The sequence below is a fragment of the Maylandia zebra genome, linkage group LG16, assembly GCF_041146795.1.
Source record: "Maylandia zebra isolate NMK-2024a linkage group LG16, Mzebra_GT3a, whole genome shotgun sequence".
Classification (NCBI taxonomy): Eukaryota; Metazoa; Chordata; class Actinopteri; order Cichliformes; family Cichlidae; genus Maylandia; species Maylandia zebra.
Window position 1 is genome coordinate 2,922,657 of NC_135182.1, and position 13,679 is coordinate 2,936,335.

At 44.3% G+C, this 13,679-nt stretch overlaps 1 protein-coding gene across 1 annotated transcript; it reads left to right on the forward strand.

The window, feature by feature from the left end:
* The first annotated feature begins 1,278 nt into the window (after window positions 1-1,278).
* Window positions 1,279-13,273, forward strand: wdr4 (WD repeat domain 4). Its single transcript, XM_004571966.5, has 11 exons — window positions 1,279-1,438; window positions 3,923-3,991; window positions 4,171-4,317; window positions 4,401-4,557; window positions 4,825-4,937; window positions 5,039-5,099; window positions 6,706-6,810; window positions 8,615-8,679; window positions 10,510-10,696; window positions 11,132-11,201; window positions 12,599-13,273. The coding sequence occupies exons 1-11, from the start codon at window positions 1,356-1,358 to the stop codon at window positions 12,784-12,786; spliced, it is 1,245 nt and encodes a 414-aa protein (XP_004572023.1). The 5' UTR covers window positions 1,279-1,355; the 3' UTR covers window positions 12,787-13,273.
* Window positions 13,274-13,679: the final 406 nt, after the last annotated feature.

Genomic DNA, 13,679 nt, shown 5'->3' on the forward strand with positions numbered 1-13,679 from the left:
TCCAGTGTCCTGTTATATTTTAAGTAACAAGGAGCAGACGGCTGAGTCTATTAAACTCCACTGAGACAGCTGGTGACACAAATCTGAAGGCTAGACCGTCCCCTTTCACAGCCACTCACTTCCAGCATTCTCAGTCTTCGGAGGACTTGGCCCACGTAGACTGTGAAGGCCGGGTCCCCCGAAGGATGCAGCTCCTGAATTGAGAAAAAGCTAATGTAGGCTTTAAGGGTCCTCCTTTCCAGGCATCTGAGGACCAGGTGTCCCACCAACAGGGTCCACAGAGACATTACGATAAAAAGTGTTTTGCCTCAGTTGTTGCCAACTGCGCCGATGTGTCAAGCCATCCTGCACAAAGAGGTGCAGAACAACGCTGTCACAGACATAAATAAAAGGGTGCAGTATGTTCAAAAAAGGGGGAAAAATCAAAGTACAGGTCAGTCTGTCTCCCAGCGAGGGTGGAGCTGTACCAGCTTTGGATGCAATCCCCCGGGTCCCTTGGTTGCCATGGAGAGGGAGTAACACAGTCACTCATACCCTAACATTCACATACATATACTCTTTTGGACATACTGGGGGCAACTCAGGGTTCAGCATCTTGCTCAAAGATACTTTGACACAGGACAGGAGGGGCAAGGGATTCATCCACCAACCTTCCAGCTTGCTTTACTATTTGAGCCACAGCCACAGCTGACAACAGACCCAGTTTCTTATGAGGCTTCTCTGTCACTGGGTCTTATGGAGAATTTTCACCAGCATCTTGCTCTATTTCACAAGGGAAACTGTTTCATTTAGAGCTTGCTTGCGTTGCCCCGTGTATCCCTCCCTGTGGCTGGATGCCATCTCAGTGACATGGTGCAAGTTTCCCACAAATGCCGTTTAAAAAAGTATTCACTGTGGGTATCCCCGTGGGTATGATGGATATGAGCAAAACTGTAACAACAGATGCCATGTTGACAGGGTGGGGCTGCCATGCTGCCAGGCCCCAGTGCTCGAGCTGTTGTACATATTTCTGTACAGCCTGCGTGCGCTGGGCACAATGAGCCATTCACTAAAACAACAGACCCTAAACCTGAACAGCAGCATCACAGCAATGTTAAAATACCTCAATAATAAACTTCCCCGCCTTTCAAGCTAAGCGCTACCTGTGCTGGAAGTATGAGCAGTCTTTAAATCTTAATTTTCAAGGTTTTGCTCCGATTTTAAAGTTATTTTTACTCGTACTTCTTCTCCTGTGGACACGGCCGCGCTTCTTATGTGCGTCCCGTACTCAAGGGGCGTTCCGTGACGTATTTCGTACGCGACAAAATACGGCAGTTTCCCGTCGCACACATGGGTGCCCAGTCGCGTTAAGCATCATGAGTGCTGTAGGTTTTTGTGGAAACTGGATTATTATCACCTGCGACAAAAAACTGTTTGCAGTGCATACAAAGGAAACCAGGTTTGACTTTAAATCTCTTTCATTGGCTCCGTGTTAGAAATGCTCGCAGCTCTTCACGTTAGAGCGAATACACTGGGACATGGACGTATGGTTAGCTTGCTTTTAGGGCTTTCTAAAATAGGAGGTCATACTTAATTATACTGTTTAAAGAAAGTGCTGTTACCCTTACACCCCACCCAACCAAGCGCTCTCCTTGCTCAATCTATACTTGTGGATAATCATACAAGAAAATCTGTGAATATGGGGTAACTCTTGTTTATTGTGTAGAGATATATAAATCATGACACAACGATGGTTTCAAATGATAAAAACCGCCACTTACGAATTACACTTGGTTCCACAAAAACGTGTACGGGGATCACATTTTTGCAGTGTTGCTCCTGCAAACACCAACAGGGGAAGTGATGTAAAACAAGCTGAAAGCTCTCAGCTTTAATTAAAGGGGTTCCTCCATTTCCACAGGCTCAACAGAAACTGAGCCGGCAAAGTTATGAGGGTTATTTGAACATTAGATTAACATCCTCTGCGTCAAAGACTGCTTGAAGTCTGGAACCGATGAACATTAGCGAATAGTTTCCTCCTCTGAGATGCTCTGCCGCCTGCCACCACCTTCAGCTGCTTCAAACCTCTGAGTACATTCATGATGGCATCTTTTGACTTTGGACATCTGGAAAATACTGCTGTAGCTCTCCTGGTTGAGCTGTCTGTATATGAAACACTGAGCTCTTGTTACAGAGGCCTAGGTTTGCTTGGTATCTGGCAGCCTGTGATTTCTTTCTGCTCCTCTTTAAGTGTTGCTATCTACAGATAACATGCTAAAAAGTAACAAATTGTTGGTACATGTTTAGGTGTTCCTCCTGTATCCGAGGTTCGACTAACGGACGAACTCTCCTTTCCAGCACCCTGGCATAGACTTTCCCAGGGAGGCTGAGGAGTGTGATCCCCCTGTAGTTGGAACACACCCTCCGGTCCCCTTTCTTAAAGATGGGGACCACCACCCCGGTCTTCCAGTCCACAGGTACTGCCCCTGATCTCCACGCAACATTGCAGAGGCGTGTCAACCAGGACAGCCCTACAACATCCAGAGCCTTCAGGAACTCGGGGCGGACCTCATCAACACCAGGAGCTCTGCCACCAAGGAGTTGTTTAACTGCCTCAGTGACCTCGCCCCCGGAAATTGGCGGGTCATTCCCCTCATCCCCAGACTCTGCTTCCTCCTCGGAAGACGTGTCAGTGGGATTAAGGAGGTCCTCGAAGTATTCCTTCCACCGCCTGACAATTTTCTCAGTCGACGTCAGCAGCGCTCCGCCAGCACTATACACAGTGCAGGTAGAGCACCGCTTTCCCCTCCTGAGACGCCTGACGGTTTGCCAGAATCTCTTCGAGGCAGTCCGAAAGTCTTTTTCCATGGCCTCTCCGAACTCCTCCCACACCCAAGTTTTTGCTTCAGCCACTGCCCGCACTGGAACGGTTCGCAGCCGAGTGTGAAGCAGCGGGAATGAGGATCAGCACCTCCAAATCTGAGGCCATGGTTCTCAGCCGGAAAAGGGTGGAGTGCCCACTCCGGGTCGGGGATGAGTTCCTGCCACAAGTGGAGGAGTTCAAGTATCTCGGGGTCTTGTTCGCGAGTGATGGGAGAAGGGAGCCGGAGATCGACAGACTGATTGGGGCTGCAGCTGCAGTAATGCAGACGCTGCACCGGTCCGTCGTGGTGAAGAGGGAGCTGAGTGTAAAAGCGAAGCTCTCAATTTACCGGTCGATCTACGTCCCTACCCTCACCTATGGCCACGAGCTGTTGGTAGTGACCGAAAGAACGAGATCGCGGATACAAGCGGCAGAAATGAGCTTCCTCCGAAGGGTGGCTGGCCTCTCCCTTAGAGATAGGGTGAGAAGTTCGACCATCCGGGAGGGGCTCAGAGTAGAGCAGCTGCTCCACATCGAAAGGAGCCAGCTGAGGTGGTTCGGGCATCTGGCGAGGATGCCCCCTGGGCGCCTCCTGGGTGAGGTGTTCCAGGCATGTCCCACCGGGAGGAGGCCCCGGGGCAGACCCAGGACACGCTACAGAGATTATATCTCTCGGCTGGCCTGGGAACGCCTTGGTATTCCCCCGGATAAGCTGGAGGAGGTGGCTGGGGAGAGGGAGGTCTGGGCCTCTTTGCTTAGGCTGCTGCCCCCGCGACCCGGCCCCGGACAAAGCGGATGAAGATGGATGGATGGATGTTTAGGTGTTTGCTCTCCTATAAGCTTTTTTTTCTTTACCAGCCTAATGAAAGTATTATTTCATTTGCATCAGCAACTTGTGTTGGGACAAATTAACATGAACTAAATCCAAATGTGACACTTTTAAATAATAAGAACACAGAAACAAGTCATCTGCCAGCTGTCCTGTTACTTTATTGCTGCTGAAATATATGATTGTTGAGTGGATAACGGGCAGTAAAATTTCAGATGGAATTGTAACTGATTTACTCTCCTTGATCACAGAGATCCATTTGTGTTTGACTGCAGCACTGCTGAGAAGAAGCCTAAGAATACAAAGGATGAGAAGAACAGGTATAAATGGGCTGGTAATGTGTTTGTATTGTGCAAATGAAAATAAGAATATGAACAAGAGAAAAATAGACGCAGAGTAGAAGCAGATTTATGCAGCATTTAGACTGCTGTGGGAAATCTCACAGAAGTTTCCGTCAGGCTTTAGGATATAGCTATAACGTATCTGCTCTGTTCATCAGTGATGGTGGTTCCTCAGAAGAAACAGGAAGTGATAAAGTCCTCGCCTTTGCTGTATCTCCATCTGGAAAGCTCCTGGCACTGACTGATGACAACAAGAGACTAGTTCTGTTTCGCTGTGAGCCTTCATGGCACTACATCAGCATCAGGTATGACTTCACCTCTGTCACTCAGTTTCAGTAGCTTCATCTACTGCACGGAAGTGTTCAGAACGGCGCTGTGTGTCTAACAGGTGGGTGGTGAGGAGGTGCACGTCCCTGGTGTTCACCCAGGCTGAGGAGGAGCTGCTGGTGGCGGACAAATCAGGAGATGTGTACGTGTTCTCGGTGGTTGAGCCACAGAAAGAAGGCGAGCTGAAGATGGGCCACCTATCTATGCTGCTAGCTCTAGTAAGAAACACCACTATCATTCAGTGCCTTATAAATAAGTCTATCAAAAGAAGTGTTTTGGCTGCTGATTCCTCACGGTGGATAAACAAACATGTTAGCAGTATGTGTGTTTTATGTATGCGTTTCCATCAGTCATTTATAGCATGTTGCTCTTGCCTTTAGTGGCAGCTGTCTGACAACATACTGCACTGAAATCTGCCGTTGGGTAGTCATCAGTGTATTTTTTATCAGAATGTCTGCTAAAGATGCTCTTGTGCCGTCTTTCAGACAGTGGCGCTGGATGACAAGTACATCATCACAGCTGACCGTGATGAGAAGATCAGAGTGAGCCATCTCAGGTCTCCATACAACATCCAGTCCTTCTGCCTGGGACATCGTCAGTGAGTGTGTTAACAGAAAGGGAGAACACTGTCTGTGCACGGTTTCACTGTAGCAGCGTGTAGGTGAGGTTTGCTTCAGTGTTTTTTATGTGTTCTCTCAGGTTTGTCAGCGCCCTGCAGATCCTGTCAGCACATCCACACTGGCTTCTGTCTGGATCAGGGGTACGTGACATCTAACATGAAGTCTGCGTGTTCTCCCAGTATATGTATGAGTAGGGCTGGGCGATATGGCCTAAAATTCATATCGTGATATAATTTGAAGCATGTGCAGTAACGATATGTAACGCGATATATTCTCTTCTTCTGTATAACGTATTTTCCACACTGTAAGGACTTAAAATCCTTTAATTTTCTCAAAAATCAAGAGTGTTCCTTATGTATGAATTCCGGTTGTGCTTACTGACCTTGAACAGATTTTGGCTGCAGAAATCTGTTAAAAAATGTTTTAGTACAACTTTGGTAAGCCGCACTGCTTGATGGATTGTCAGAGCATTACGGCTGCCGTAGTGAGGAGCTTCGTGGAGTAAGCTGGGTCCAAAACTCCGTCCGATTCAGGTCCCAAAGTCAAACAAACACTGAGAGTTAAAAATGGTCTAAATTCTTTCATCTTTAATAAAATCATCAGCGTTGCTGCTTTATCGGGTGTAACAATTAAGTTTAACATCCAGGCATCCATGAAAACAGAATTTATTAAATTTCTGTTTTCACTTCCTGTTAACTGTAGAAGTTAACAGGAAGTTAGCTCGCTAGTTTACACCTAAACATGACATAGCATGTTCTGACTGAGAGATTTCTGAAACTAATTCAAACGTACAGCTCTGCTACCACTTCCAACATAAATGAAGACAGAAAACTAAACAGCAGTGGCGTTTGCAGGGTTACTGAAGTTGGACTACCTGCTATATAATGATGTGCTACCTGATTGCTAGCGACACAGCTATGTTAGCATAACATTAGCACAGTGAAGCTGGAGGCTGAACGCCAACTTTTTTTCCACTGATAAAAGTTAACGTGAGGGATTCTGGTGGTCAGGGACAAATGCAGTCGCATAGCAGGATGCTGTACACGGGCCAAACTTCAGTCTGGACAACTAAGATTATTCATCCACAATACGAGGTTAGTTATTAATATACTGCAGCAACATGGGAACAGAGTAGCTGCAAGAGAATTCAACATTAATGAATCAATGTTACGGAAGTGGAGGAAGCGCAGTTTTTGGCTTTCCCCATATTTCAAAAGTGCTTCATCTCTTTGCTGTGACTGTCGGCATAATTTGCAGATGATGATGGTTGTAGCCGCTGCGATGCTTTCGACCAAAACAGGCGCAGCTTGATGACATCATCAACATGCGCTATGGTGATAGAGCGGTATAGTTAAAATCTCTATCGTTGGCCAAATTTATATCGTTTCTATCGTATATCGTTTCTATCGCCCACCCCTATGTATGAGTTTTCTCACAGTTTGTCCCACTGTTGTAAAGCATGTCAGGCCATTGTTACCTGTCATGGGCAGTTCTCCATGAGCTTCACTCTACATCAACATTAAAAAAAAGAGTGGTCATAGAATAGAAGGGTCATAAATGTGTTTTATTGAAACAATGTCTTGTTTTGTGTCTTTTGACACGCTGTACTCTACTGATGAACAAATCATGTGAATGAGATTGGAAAAAATAACAAGTCAAAACAGCAAAAATGCACATTTGCTGGGGTTGGATTTTATTGAAGTACTTTGACTGTGCAGTTTGAGTGTCAGTGTGCTTCTTCACCAGGATGGGACGTTGAAGCTGTGGGACTATGAATCTGGTTCTGAGCTGCAGAGTTTGGACCTCAGACAGCTTGACGAGACCACAAGCTCTGAGGCTGACAAAGACAAGGTATCCAGTGTGTTTCATCCTGTAACACTGAGGCTACAACACAGGTTCAGCCTAACCTAACCTGTGTGGCTTCTCTAAAGCTGCACGATGTAGCTGGATGGAGAGAAATTGCCTCAGAAGTGTTAAAAATGCATAGCATATAAACTAAAGTGTGCAGTGATGTGTGTGACATCTGAGGACTGCATGTGTTTCAGTTCTGTTGGTGATGATTTACACAGGATTTATTAAGTTCAGCTTCATGAATCATCATTTTCTTTCAAAAAGCTTCCTGTGCACATAAATGTAACCTGCGTTCAAGTCCCGGTGTAAAACTGGGACATCTGGGCTTCCACTCATACCTGTATTTTGTATATGGCCATAAAGTGGCCTATAATGATCCTTCTACTAGAAAGCATAGGTTTACATATTACAGACTGTAGACAGTAAACTTTAAAGATTAATATATGGTTTGAATAACCTGCTGCTACATCCTGAAGTGTTTGGGATTTATATTAAGCTAATATCAATGTTAGCCTGCTTTTATCAGAAAATGGTAACCTAATTTCAAAGTGCTATCACACATTACCTGGATTATATCTATATTGAAAATATACACGTACTCTTCCAGTTGAGCCACAGTGATGTTCTGTATAGATATGATGTTCCCTCTGCAGCTGTGCACTTTTCCCTGCAGAAAAACGCCCAGCATGTAGAAGCAGCTGAGCCATTTGTTAATCTTTGAACTGTGTAGTGCAGGGGTAGGCAACTCCAGGCCTCGGGTGCCGGTGTCCTGCAGGTTTTAGATTGCACCCTGGGTTAACACACCTGAATCAAATGATTAGTTCATTACCAGGCCTCTGGAGAACTTCAGAAATGCTGAGGAGTGATTTAGCCCTTTAAATCAGCTGTGATGGGTCATGGACACATCTAAAACCTGCAGGACACCGGCACTCGAGGCCTGGAGTTGCCTACCCCTGGTGTAGTGTCTGTAATTGGCAAATCTGTTTTCTAGTAGAGCTTTTTTGTTTATTTAGAGAAAGAAATGTCCACTTTTTTGGAAAAAGAAAGCAGAAGGCCGAGCTTCACACTGGGACTTGAACACATTTGTGTGGATCTGTGCGAAGCTGGCAGTGTGTCTCACAACCCTACATGGGCGTGCAAAGTGATCTGTGCGTGTGAGGCGATTCGTCCACTTGCATTTAAGATGTTGTGAGCGAAAGGGAAGTGTGTGTAGTTTTACACATGTGCACGCACAGACGGCTTTTTCAGAGAAAAATGATCCGATTTATGAAGCTGAACTTGAACTGTGATCACTTTGGGTACACGCATTTGTAAAATTGGTTTGTGTGTGCTCAAATTGGTTAGTATTTGCATGCAGATTAAAGCACACGCTTGTGAGTCCTTAGACATTACACACAAATCATTGCACACTTCCTAGTTTTTGCTGATGGATCATACGGTAGACATTTGTAGCACTTTTCTCTCCGTTTCAGACACAGGTGTCAGTGTAGCACATCACTGAAACCTGTTCAGAGACATCCAAGTCTGAAACATTTCTTACTTCTTGACAGTTGTCTGTTTGCTGCTGTACAGCTTTAGGAGGCATCTGAACGTTTTTACAGTTAAATCCATGGATCATCATGACAGTTGTCACGAGGCGTTGGGGAAACTGCTGAAAAAGACCTGTGGATTTATCTCACCAACCAAACATTTTCATATTAGAAATCCTGGGACTGTCGAAACAAGTCGCTTTGTTAAAAGGCCAAGTAGTCAGAGTGAACCAATCCAACGTATGTTTGTTTGTTTTTTTCATTTCAATGCTCAGGATACAACAGTGTGCCGAATTACCAGCTCGAGTGACGGTCAGTATGTAGCTGTGCAGTGTGACAGGTGAGTCCCCGTGTGTGACTCTGTTGTTGTTGGACTGTGCACTATATACAACTTTACAAATTTAACCAGATGAGCGCCAAATTAAAGGAAAAATGAGTAATGGAACAACAAATACATTTATCATCATGCTCAGTGGCAGGCGGTGGACTATACCTCCCACCCACTCTGTGACGTGCTGGCCAGTCACAGGAGCACATTCAGTGAGACAGATTACCCATAATGCACCACTGAGCGACACAGGAAATGATTCCTGCCTGTGTCTCTCTGTACAACTCTTCTATATAATACACAGTGCAGCAGTTTTACCCTTTTGCTCTACAGTAAAATAACAAATGAAGTTTTACAGGTTGGAGTAAAATCTCTTTCACCTCCGTTATAGTCTTGATATTTATAATTAAGCTATTTGTATATATTACAGCTATTTCTTATATTTTAATAGATTAAATGCTGTGTTGAGATGGATTTTAAAATCACCCACAATAATTCTTTAATTTAATCTAAGCACTAAATCGGATTTAAAAAAAACCTGAGAAATCTGATAGAAACTCCAAGTAAAGGCCAGATGGACGTGTGGAGTGGTGCACTGAGCGATTCTGTTTAGGCTTCCGAGGAAGAGGCTGAGGAGTAGCTAGCTTATGTGTGGTAGTTGGTTTAAGCTAGTTATGTAAGGCTTACCTTTGCTTTAACGATGAAACATTTCTTCTTCACCTCCTACATGATGGCACTATTTAACCATCCAGATCAAAATTACATGTTGCTGTCCTTACTTTGAAGGCTGCTATCATGGCTGTATATGTCACTCTGTGAGAGATGCCATTTTCAGGGATTTAAATAAAGCTGCTGGGGAAGAATATGGATCACACTTCCCCAAAAGTCGTAGTTTCTATGCATGTGTTCGTTTTTTCCTCCATTGATAGATAATCCAAGTAGTCTGGGCTCAAGACAGATGAGGAAATAACAAAACATTTTGTCCTGCAGTACCACCGACTGTGGTACTGTGGTCACAATGGAGTAATGTTTTGCCCACCAGGGTCAGTCACAAGACTGAAAACTAAACACAAGCACTTTGTGTGTTGTGAGAAGTGCAGCAAAGTCCAGCTCTTTACCTTTACTTTCTTTGTTTATAACGATTTCTCCAAACATTAGATCAAACATTCTTCACCTTTAGTTTTGTTATCAGAATCAGTTGCACTCTCCATCCTGCTGACAGTCCTGGGACCCACTGTCTATGTTTAGCTGCCAGCTCCCACCTACAGCAACTTTAAACCCATCCTGTGCATTCGCGCAGGGCACCAATGTGAATTGCACTATCAAATAAGACGTTATGTAAAAGTGTTTAATTAAATGGGCTACACACGTAAGCTACATAAAACACTGCTGTGCTTTGTAACAGGAAATGTTACTGCAGAGCCAACACCAAGCACTTCAAATCAAATCACTTTGATTGTCACATCACATGTGCAGGTACACTGGTACAGTACATGTGAGTGAAATTCTTGTGCGAGCTTCACAAGCAACAGACGTGTGCAAAAATACAATAACATAAAAACAAGCAAAATATAAGAATGGCCGCCTTTCTACACAGCTACACATTAGTTCTGATTCGATCTCGTTTCTAAACATTGACAAAAAGTGTCAGTATATTTCATCACAGTTTCTATCCTTGTGCTTTACTTTTTATTTAGTTAGCATCTGGCTTTTGTCAGGAAAAAATGTGGTCTACAGAGACTAAGCCAAGTCTCTGTAGTAGTTAATCCAGTTTCAGAATTAAAGCTAGAGTCTTACGGAGGGGTCCCACTGATGATTTGCTTGCGCCCCGTGTGTTCTCAGCGTGCCCATACTCCAGCTTTTCACACTGACTCAGAAGGGCAAGGAGAAGCTTGTGCCACACAGCAGGATCTCCCTGCCCTGCTGTCCCCTGGACGTGAACTTTGACCCCGAAGGACGACTGTGGGTGCTGATGGACTCTAGTGATGCACCACTTCAAATCTACTCACTGACACACAGCTCCTGGGAGGTACAATGCCATAATTCATAATGAATATATGTAGAGAAGAAACTGCACTCAGATATTTTCAGATGATTGGAGTCTCTGTATTGGTTACATTCATACACTGGATACACAAGATTGGAGACTGGACACATCCAGGGTCCATATTGGATATATGACAATAGTTTTAAGTATTGAAAACGAGTTTGTTCTTTGTGATACACTAACTCTGATGAAACACAGGCTCAGCGAATCAGATCCTATGACATGGGGCAGTACAGCTGTACCTTTATGGTTGCCATGGTATTGTTCTCTCTTCCAGGGATGTTGGCCAGTGTTTCAGTGTATATAGTCATAAATATAGTCTGCTGCTATCGTTTAATTCCCTGTTTAATTCTCTCCCATAAATGTGTATGGGTGTGTTGACTCTGGCTGACGTGTCTGCTCTCTGGGTCTCTCTAGTGTGTTGTTCATGTACCTGAACTTAACAGAGTGACTAAAGCCTTCAGGCCACACTGGGAGACACTTGAAGGTGAGTTTAATTCAGTTTTATTTATTTAGCGCCAAATCACAACACAAATCGCCTGAAGGTGCTTTATATTGTTAAAGACCCTACAGTAATAGAAAGAAACCCCAACAGTCAGACTGAGCAAACGATTTGGCGACGGTAGGAAGGAAAAACTCCCTTTTAGCAGGAAGAAACCTCCGGCAGACCCTGGGTCAGGGAGGGGCGGGTCCATCTGCTGCGACCATTTTAGGGTGAAGGGCGGAAGACAAAAAGACACGCAGTGCAGGAGAGCCACAGTTTAATAATAGCTAATGATTACATGCAGAGAGGTGTATGAACACACGTGGTGAGTGAAGAAACATTCAGTGCATCATCCCCCGGCAGCCTACACCTGTCGCAGCATAACTAAGAGAGGATTCAGGGTCACCTGGTCCAGCCCTAACTATATGCTTTAGCAAAAAGGAAAGTTTGAAGCCTAATCTTAAAAGTAGAGATAGTGTCTGTCTCCTGAATCCAAACTGGAAGCTGGTTCCACAGAAGAGGGGCCTGAAAACTGAAGGCTCTGCCTCCCATTCTACTTTTAAATACTCTAGGAACAACAAGTAGGCCTGCAGAGCGAGAGCGAAGTGCTCTAATAGAGTGATATGGTACTACAAGGTCATTAAGATAAGATGGGGCCTGATTATTTAAGACCTTGTATGTGAGGAGCAGGATTTTGAATTCTGGATTTAACAGGAAGCCAAAACAGGAGAAATCTGCTCTCTCTTTCTAGTCCCTGTCAGGACTCTTGCTGCAGCATTTTGGATTAGCTGAAGGCTTTTCAGGGAGTTTTTAGGACTTCCTGATAATAATGAATTACAGTCGTCCAGCCTGGAAGTAATAAATGCATGAACTAGTTTTTCAGCGTCACTCTGAGACAGGATATTTCTAACTTTAGAGATGTTGCACAAATGGAAGAACGCAGTCTTACATATTTGTTTAATATGTGCGTTGAAGGACATGTCCTGGTCAAAAAGGACTCCAAGGTTCCTCAAAGGCAAAACAACCCAGAGTAAACATCTGGCTGGTACCATATTTCTAAGATTTTTAGGCAATTTGCAAATTGCCTAAAATTTGCAAATTATTGATGAAGAAACTGACCTCCCAGCCCATTGTTCATTCAGTGGGCCGGTTCCAGTCATTGTGCAAATGTACTGTTTATAAAGTTGGAAACCTTCAGTCAGCTGAGACTGAAGACGTCACCTGGATGAGTGACAATATGTTTCTCCTGCTGAAAACGCTACGTTGGGTTGAACAGAATCAACCTTTTGGGATTTCCTTACCTGGATGATTGAGCCTGCATCAGGACATCTGTCTGTATTATTATATTTTTCATATACTGACGCAGACATATACTTACTGTACCTTCTCTTAAATACCAGCCTCCTTAAGGACTAATAACCGGTTTGAGCAGCTGCACAAGGTGACCTTTGACAATGTGGCGGTGTACCTCCAGAGGAAACAACAAAGGCTGGAGGAGCAGCACCTGAAGAGGAGCGGGGGTCAAAGAGCAAAGGGCAACAAGAGGGTCAAGAAGGAAACTGAGTCGGTGACTCAGCCATTTGCCTGAAGACACTTGAAGAACATTTATTTCCTTGTTTTGATGCATTGATAAAATGTGTGAGCTTCACCACACAGGCCCGATGAGGGGTTCTTATGTTTGACTCAAATTTCTCTTATTTTTAAAGAAGAATGTTGTAGAAACATTATCATTAAAGTCTGCCCTATGTTTCCACCATCACCAGTGAAGGAAACATGCTGTTCACGGAACCATATGCACTCACACTGTCTTCGGGTTAGAGTTGCTCTCTGTTCACATTTCTGATTGCATGCGATTGCAGTGTGTGTTAGCAGCAGCTGAGGAAGTGACTACTAAACTTCCTCAGAGTTTTTCCAGAGCAGGATTCTGACGTGTAGGAAAAGCTGAGTGAGTTATGAGAATGAATGAAACAGGAAAATGTGTTCCACAGCTTAAAAAGAATATGAGACTAGGATTTAATTAAACACTCTGGGCTTCACAGCCTCTCAGCAATAAATTGAAGTAATCATTTTCTCAATGACTGTTTCATATAATTGTGAAGGAAATTGGGCCTCTTCTGTTTTACATGGTTTATGCATAGCTGTCCTGACACTGTAGGGTTGAGGCCTGGAGTTTGAGTTACTGCAACACCACCTTTCCCAGGTCAGGCGGCGAGAAAAGAAGCTCACATCATTACCTGTGCACCACAGTGCAGACAGCTGCTGAGATGCTTTTTGCTCTTGTGCTGTGTGTGTTTTGGGTTTTTTTTGGTCAAATAATTTATTCTCTATCACATCGAGACTCTCTCTCCACTCCGTTACATATTCCATATGTACAGGGAATGATCCCCATTGGTTGGATGTGTAGATACTTCTTTAAGACACTCTGCCTAGCCTGCCCACTCCCCACAGCACACGTATAAAGCAGCTGCGCAGACATGAAAC

Coding starts and splice junctions, on each gene's coding strand:
- wdr4 (XM_004571966.5), top strand. CDS start 1,356: ATGAGTGCTGTAGGTTTTTGTGGAAACTGGATTATTATCACCTGCGAC. Junction 1,439..3,922: donor GTGCATACAAAGGAAACCAG/GTTTGACTTTAA, acceptor CCTTGATCACAG/AGATCCATTTGTGTTTGACT. Junction 5,100..6,705: donor GGCTTCTGTCTGGATCAGGG/GTACGTGACATC, acceptor CTTCTTCACCAG/GATGGGACGTTGAAGCTGTG.